General features: G+C 41.4%; 1 protein-coding gene across 1 annotated transcript; it reads left to right on the forward strand.

The window, feature by feature from the left end:
- Window positions 1-2,518: 2,518 nt before the first annotated feature.
- Window positions 2,519-4,459, forward strand: LOC147445737 (Transducin/WD40 repeat-like superfamily protein). Its single transcript, XM_086526096.1, has one exon. The coding sequence runs from the start codon at window positions 2,681-2,683 to the stop codon at window positions 4,112-4,114; it is 1,434 nt and encodes a 477-aa protein (XP_086382222.1). The 5' UTR covers window positions 2,519-2,680; the 3' UTR covers window positions 4,115-4,459.
- The last annotated feature ends 4,221 nt before the right edge of the window (window positions 4,460-8,680 follow it).

An 8,680-nucleotide genomic window follows, 5' to 3' on the forward strand; every position in this document is an offset into this window, starting at 1 on the left:
CATTCGGTGCTCGGAGTCACCCGCCATGCCTCCTCCAAGATTGCTCGATGTGGGGGGCAAAACAGAAAATTCATTGGTTTAAGTGGGGAGGGGGGAGGATGGTGCCAAGTGGAAATGGAGTAATCCCACATGGGGGGGAGCAAGTGGAAATTGGAGGGTATAAGGGGGGGAGTAGGTACCCCCTAAGCGTGTATCAAAGGAGCTAATGGAGCTTCCTTGCCTTGCTTGTGAGGGCTCCTGGGTGTTGGGGGAAAGAGGTGCCACCATTTTGAGTCCACACGAGCTGCCCAGGCGCCTGGCCACCTTTTGGTCCACTGGACATCCCCTTTCCCTACTTACCTTGGTCAAAAAGTGGCCGACATCTCCTTCTTCACCCAAAAAAGGCCTAAAATGGACCAATTGAAAGGTGCCCGAAGGGAGAAATGATGTCGGCTAAGAAGAGCGAGAGAATCCCTTGGGATAAGAGCAAAAAAAATCCCCTTCTTATAGCTGCACACCCTTTTTCCTAACTGGCACTAGCTTTTTTGGAGCTTTTGAGAAATACCCCAACTTCAAAAGCTTGTAACTCTCTTGTCTGGTGTTGGAATCAAGCATATGGATACTCTACGGAGGTCTACATGACACGAGATTCATCTTTATGGTCTTTTTTTTCATCAATTTTAATCATGGTTTGGGTTATGGCTGGTTTCCACCAGACTCTATAGGTGTTCGACATAGGTGTTTTCCGCAGCTTTGTGGTGTTTCTTTTCTATGGTGTGGTGTATGCAAGGCTATAGGGGTTCTCATTTTTCTTCTTGTTTGCACGCTAAGATCGTACCCGCACCCGGCATGCATAGATGCTACTATAGAGTAAAGTATGGCAGGAAAGTGGACTTTGGGACAGCACATGGTAGGGCTTTTCGACACCATCTTCAGATTCTTATTCACTCGACGTATAAGAATTGTTTTTTAAAGTTCAGAGATCAGCAGGTTGATCATGCATGCTACATTGAGAACGTGTTGTATGTTCAATCCTCAAACGTCTCTAATGAGCAATTTTCGTCACAGTGGTTGGAGGGCTACATCAAAACATTTTTGAAAAGCATCAATCAAGAGTATGGCGCGCAGCCACCAACCAATTAGAGATTCATACAAGAAATATCACGAAGGCAACATAGCATATGCAAAGTGGGATTGGGCCATTCTAGAAAAGGGTGAACAAGATGTAACGGGCTTATCCTGCAGACAATAGTGGGGCCAAACAAACTCCCACACACTATGGTTCGGAAGGCAAAGCAGCTTGGAAGGAAAAATATGTAAGTTTGGTTAAAGTTAAACCTAAACTGAGTCAAAAAAGGTTTTAGTTAATGGACTGCTTTTGTTATTTCTAACTTAAGAAAATATCATTCTGAGTCAACCAACCAGAGAGATGGTCAAGTTTCGAGAGCGACACACAAAATTCAAAACTTGGGGATGGTTGTTAGAGTATCGCATCTCTCGCGAGCAATTTCACTCAACGGTCGGATCTCTACAGACGATAAATATAGATAAATCATATTATATTAATTATTTTTTGTTGTTAATTTATTTATTTGGTTTTGGTTAATGTAGAGTCAAGGCGATCAAACTTACGTACCTGTGGACGAGTAGCAGAAAGAGGACTTGCACAGATAGAAAATTATTTATACTCCTCTCTTGAAGTCCCAATATGGCACAAAAGAAACTCTATGAGCATATGTATACACAACTGAACTAAAATTTCATCTTATTTGTAATTACTTTTTTAAATAGTTAGGCTTTTGCACTTTAAATTATCGAGCTAAGTTACATTCAAATTCTATTGTTTATTTTCTTGTTTACACTTTTTCAAAACACGGTTGATGTTTCATACGTTTTATGCAGGTCAAAAATAAAAGTGCTCATTTGAATAATCATGTAACGATAATATCCATGATAATAGGCACGACAATATACGCGATAATAGTCGTGGATATCTTTTCGTGTCTATTATCGGTGTCTATTATCACGCTTATTGTTTACATGCTATTGTCGTAGCTATTACCGCATCGATTATCGCACACACAATTTTTTCTCTCTCCTTTCTCATCTGTTATTCCGCGATAATAGAAACGGTTCTCAATTTCTTCTCTTATAGTGATAGTGAACCCATGTTTAGCTAGTACTTAGGGAGGGTAAAAGATGGTCTTCATAAACGTAGAGAACAAGTTAGATGGCAAGTGCTCAGGTTGGATGGGATGGTCCTGGTATAAGTGACAACCCATGTATAGTTAGCGAATATAATGGACATTGCTTCATGAGTGCCAACCCCTGAAGAGCTAAAGGGTGTGATGGTCTCGACATACTTCTAGATGTTATGTGTTAAGGTTGAGGGAGGGCCCAACGCATCATGTCTAGTGAGGCTTGCGTTGTTTTCGTATGGCCCATGAGGCATAATAGTTAAAGGAAAAGGGCAAAGCCGTGTAGAAAAGCTGGGCAGCTTCTTGAGTGATTGCTGCTTTGGCAGCTGGAGGGGGGAAGCGTGACTAGCGCAGCTTGTTCGTTTTTGTGCTCTGCTGCAGCTAGCTTTGTACAATAGGAGGTAAGATTCTAAAGCTTCTGTCGCAGCAGAAGCTCTCGTCCTCCTTTTTTTCGTACACGCTTGCAGCTTTTCTGCTCTGCAAACTCTAGCATTAGAGCGGCTATGGCAGCCGCAGCTACTCATGAGAAACATAGTAGAATAGTACCCAATAGTACCCACGGTCGTGTGGGTGATCATCATGATGGTCATCATAAGTCTGCTACAGTAGAAGACGGTAACTCTTCTATTAAAGTCGAGGAAAGCGCGCAACTCTCTACTCGACGTAGCGTCAGCCGCCTTTCGCGCTCCAGCCTTGACCGGCTCCTATCTCAATGCAGCAGCTTGCACTCCCTCGCCTCTCTGGATCTGAGCTTCCATGGAAGCTCCGACTCCCTCATAGAGGCCGACTTCCACTGCTCTGAAACCCTAAAGAGGCATGGCGAACAGGTCCTCTTCTGTAATGACGTGCATGCTCTGTACACCGCCTCCTCTACCTCTTCACGGTCTTTGCGTGCAGGAGTGGGAGCCTGGAGCAAGCTGGAGAACGGCCATCGAAGCTGCATAATTAGCAGAGAAGGTCCGCCTGTGCGAGCTATGGCGGCGATGGGCGATCTTCTCTTCAGCTCCCATGAGGATCTCAAAATCCGAGTGTGGGCGAGGTCCGACAAGGGACGTCGGGTGGATGAGCCCTTGCATCAGGTGGCGGCCCTACCCACGCCGTGGGACTGCGTGCGTAGAGCGATGGTGCCTGGGGCTTATGTGCAGGTGCGGCGCAACCAGAGGAAGAGCCTTTGGATTCAGCACGTAAACGCCATCTCTGCGCTTGCTGTAAGCCATAGACATGGCCTCCTCTACTCCGCTTCCTGGGACAGAAGCGTCAAGGTATGGCGGCTTCCTGACTTTAAGTGCATGGAGTCCTTCAAAGCTCATGACTACGCCATCAACGCCCTTGCCCTCTCTTATGATGGTCTTGCCCTATACACGGGCTCTGCCGACTCCAACATAAAGGCTTGGGCCAGAAGTGAAGGGCCAAAGGCCTACATGAAGCACTCCCTTGTGTCCACACTGTCCGCCCATCGTTCTGCTGTGAACGCACTCGCCATTAGCCATGATGGATCTTTGCTTTACTCGGGTGCATGCGACAAAGCCATTGTGGTGTGGGAAAGAGGACCATCTATGGGTGCCCACTTAGCAGGTGCCCTCCGTGGTCATCGGCATGCTGTGCTTTGCCTTGCAATGGTGGGAACCACCCTTTGTAGTGGCTCAACAGACAAAACAATCCGTCTATGGCATCGCATCATTGGCCGTCTCCACACATGCCTTGCTGTGCTTGAGGGGCACAATGCACCCATCAAAAGCCTTAGTATCTCATCATATGAGCTTGATGAAAGTATCCCTAAACCAACTCTTTCAAGCTACCAATTCACTCTGTACAGTGCAAGCCTTGATCAAGACGTCAAACTATGGAGCATAAGGCTAGCAGCTACTTTGTGTGATGTTGACTATGATTCTCTTCAACCAGCTCTCCTCCAAGGGGGTCGATATCATCAATCCTAAATAATGGTAAGCATTCAATGGCATTCTCAAGAACCCATGATAGGATGCCCTAGCTTTTACCCAAAACATGCACCTCCCTAGTAGAGTATTGTAGAGTTAATGAGGAGACATTGCTGTTCATTTTACTCTACTTTGGATTTTGCATTCCTTTATGAGAGATCAACAAATTGTTCATATTTTTCTAATTGACTCACTCTTTATGTTCATCATTTCCAACTAGCTAGTGAAGGGGTTCCTTGATTGTAATCTAGCTACGTAATCACTCTTGACTCATATTTCTGTAACACTACTTCAACAACTTTATTTGGAAGTTATCACTGCAATGAAATTTTGATCTTCTTTGTTCTGCAATGAGAAATGTAATCGTGGTATATTGATCCCATGCTTTGTTCCTTCTTAATTTTGAACTCATCATGATAAGGAGAACTAATAAGGCTCCAAGATAAGATTTTCTATTAAGCCTATCGATGTTTAGTTATTGCTTGAATCAATGATATTAGTTTGTTTCTTAGAAACCCTCTGCACGTATATACTTTTCTGGATAAAACAACCTTTCTTTCCTATTCATTGAGTATACCCCTCTTATTGAACTCACATTATACAATTTCATCATAGCACCATTGTAGACCCTTGACATAGTAACCATGATAAATCCTTCAATCATATTGTGCCATTCAAGAAGACCCAATCATCCTCATAAGGACCTAACTAAGCTATTTTCAAACTGGGTTTCTTTGGGTCTAGCTTAGACTAGCAAAACAACACTAAGTCCCCCTCGAAGTCTCCTTGTTTGAACTCTATGACTTTGATCTTGATGTCATGCCAGTGATATCGTCATTGATGACCTACTTCTTGTTCTAGCATGGCACGCTGCCAAATATCATCTAGCTGCAATAATTCATCTCATCTTTGCTTGAGATTTGTTTTGAAGTCCATGCCATTCTCCACTGCAAGCCTAAGACTTGGGATTACATACTCCATCGGGATCAATGTTGTGTCCATAAACCATTCTAATAGGTGTCATGTCAATGGTGACCTTGTAGACAGTTCTATAAGCCCATAATGTTTTCTGGAACTTTGAATCCCAATGATATGCCCCCCTTCTAGAGTGGGTGAAAGCATGTTAACCTTTCGCGCTTTTTGTGCTAGTTAGCATTTTCAAGTTAGCACACCTTAGAAAAGTTGGGTGTCCAGTAAATTTTTAACTAATAATATCAAAATTTGTCGGAGGTTGTACATTTGGATTCCTTGTCTCGAGTGGTTTCTACTGATATATCATATGTCATAGATCTTGGAGATGTAGCTCAAGTTATTGTACTAGTTAGCATATGTCAAAATTGTGCTAGTTAGCATTGTCGGGGACATGAAAAAGCATGCCACGTTAACATGCTTTCACCCGAGTATCTTTGTCCATATCAACTTGATTGTTGTGTTACTAGTTTCTACGTGTCCATTGCACCTAGGATAGTATGGCATGGATTTTTGGTGCTTAACAGAAAATATCTTAGTCAGTATTCATGAAGTATGTGTACCTTGATCTGAGACTGTCTTGATGGGACACCCATATCTGCAAAAGATGTTCTCATACAAGAATATTGCTATCGGTTTTGCAATATTCTCAAGCAATGCCTTAGCTTCAACCCATTTACTCACGTAGCAAGTAGCCATTATGATGTACCCGTTCTTCCTAGATTTGATCTTCTTGAATGGACCCATGAAGTCCAGTCCCCACTTCATGAGCACTCAGAGTTATTGTACTAGAGTCAAAGATGTTATGTCATCTAATGTCAGTCTTCCCATTTGCTGACAAATATCACACGTCTTAATGCAAAATGCTTTGACACCTGCATCATGCTTTGTCAACAGAGGCATGTCTACATGATTTTCTTGTAGGTAATATCAGTGGAGAAGTGCCCAAGGTTGCATCTCCATTATGAGTCTCTGTGGTGACTTTCATTCTTCCTTGCATAGGCACACACTGTGAAGTATACCATTAATACCTAATGTGTATAGAGCTCCTTCAATAATGGTGAACTTCAAACTCTTTATTTTCAGTGCTTTTTTGTTTGATTGGGACCAAGATTCTGGAAAGCTTCCATAATGAAGGAAGTCATATGCGTCCTACTATTCTGGATTTGGTCCTTTTATTGTTGCATTTTGAACTAGCTTGGTATCTAACGGTTTATCCCTCAATAATGTGTCTAAGATACCCTTTGTACTTCTTGACATATAATTTGCACCACAATGTGTCTTTCTTGGCTCATAGAAGATTTTAATCTCAAACTCCATCAGAAATATCCTCTAGCTGATCAACCTGCCTTAAATGATCATTTTGTTGATTAGAAAGAGGAGTGCCTTATGATTGATGTACAAGTGGAATAGTTTGCCCAACAAGTAGTGTTTGAATTTTGTGGCATGGAAAACCATGCCTAGTGCTTCTTGCTCTGTAGTGCAGTATCCTTTTTAAACTGAACTGAACTGATAACTAGCAAAGTGGATGAGATAGTTCATCTTCCCATTAGGTTGGGCCAGTATAGCCCCCATCACCATTCCAAATGAATCCACATGAACATGGATAATTACATCCCAGTCTGGTTGGTAAAGGACCGGCTTCTTGTTGATTGCTTCCTTTAATCACTGGAAACTCTCTTCTAGGTCTTGGGTCTAAGCGAACATTTTTCCTTTCTGATTCAACTCATAGAGAGGAAGTGCCTTAGCTACAAACATATGAATGAATATGTGTTAGAAATTGACATATCCTAGGAGAGAACACGGTTCCAATACATTTCTTGGTGATCAGGCTTGTTGAACACATTTAATCTTATCATTGTCATTCCTAGAGACAATATGTCCCAGAAGTTTGCCTTTCCATATCATGAATACTGATTTAAATGGGATCAAGAAAATACTCTTCTCCTTGCATCCCTTAAAAACCATATGCAAAAAGAGTAGATGCATTTACTCAGTGGAGGAAACAATGAAATCATCCATAAGTATCACCAGGAACTTGTGTAAGAACTCATAGAATATATCCATCATACACCTCTAGAAAGTGATTGGAGCATTACAAAGTCCAAATGGCATGACGAGTTACATAAATGCTCCCCATTCAATGATGAATGTGTTTTTGGCTCTATCTTCAGGTGTAATTTTTAGTTTATTGTAGCCACTATAGCCATCCATAGAACTATACATCTCATGGCCACACCAATCTCGTCTAGTAGCATATCTATATTTAGGAGTGGAAAGGGGTCTTTGATAGTCTAAGCATTAATATTTGTGTAATCCATACATACCCTTAACTTCCCATTTTTCTTTGGTACGACTACAATTGGAAATTCACTGTCACTACTTGCAACCTCACTAATGAACCTTGCCTTCAAGCGATTGTCAACCTCCTACTTGAACTTCTTAGCATAGTTAGGATTCATTTTATATCTCTACAGTCTCACTGGTCTGGCATCAGGTTTCAGTGGTATCCGATGCTAACACACTTTTGCATCAATGCCTTTTAAATCAGTGTGTTCCCATAAAAATTAATCTTTGTATTTTTCAAACAAAGCCATGGCATTTTCTTTAACATATGGCTTTAGTTGTTTGGTGATCTTGACCATTTTAAGGTTCTCATATGTGTCGAGATATGATTCTTCCACCTCAAAATCATCTGGGAGTAGTCAATTTCAACTTCCTCGTTTATTCTTTGATGATGATGCTACTTCCTTCTCAGTATAAAGACCTCGTGCATATTCATTAAATGGATCGCCTAGCTCTACCAATGTAGGCTCCATCACTGTTCTTCTAGCAATTTGATTTAAAATTCTTGCATTAGTCTAATTGGGCTTTACTACTAATCTAAATCCAAATTTCTCCTAATCTGATTGTTTTGGTGCACGCCTATCCAGTTAAAATGTCCATTTCCTACTATTCGACTCTATGAACTGAATTAGGTACTTCTTTCTCTGTTTATCATCCTATTCTTTATCTATTAGAACGACATTGAGGTCTATTTCTGTGAGTAGGTAGATATTGATTGAAGCTAACATCCTCTCAATTTTCTTGGTGCCACATTTCTTACAAAGATCCTCTGGTATTAGAGCCTTAATTTTCCAACAACACATTGTGTTGCATGGTTGCATGTCTTGATGTGAATTCTCTTATTGGACCCCTGGATTGTCAGTACTTGGTTGGTGCAATCATGCACTGCACCAGTAGTTGTACACCACGGTGATGTGCCTACAAGTACTCCAAACACTCCCTCTACATCTAGAATTAAGAAGCTAGTTTTAAATTTCTATTTACCCACTTATGTCTTAAATTACCCTGTGGTCAATCATTTGTACCCTGAATGGTGCTATTTTTAAATCATGAAGTTTCAATTGTTGCCTCAAACTGCTCGTCTTAGGTTCTTTTGGAATCTCCTCAATGACTACACCTTTGCTTCTAGTTGCTATTCTTACTCGCACTAGTTTAGGTATTTTCTATTCAAATCTTTTTGGTTTGGTAGCCTATGGGCACTAAGATGAAAAATGGACATACTTTTGGCAAGTATAGCAATCTAAAATCCTT

Source organism: Adiantum capillus-veneris, chromosome 12 (genome assembly GCF_014529385.1).
Source record: "Adiantum capillus-veneris isolate H3 chromosome 12, ASM1452938v2, whole genome shotgun sequence".
Lineage (NCBI taxonomy): Eukaryota > Viridiplantae > Streptophyta > Polypodiopsida > Polypodiales > Pteridaceae > Adiantum > Adiantum capillus-veneris.

Coding starts and splice junctions, on each gene's coding strand:
- LOC147445737 (XM_086526096.1), top strand. CDS start 2,681: ATGGCAGCCGCAGCTACTCATGAGAAACATAGTAGAATAGTACCCAAT.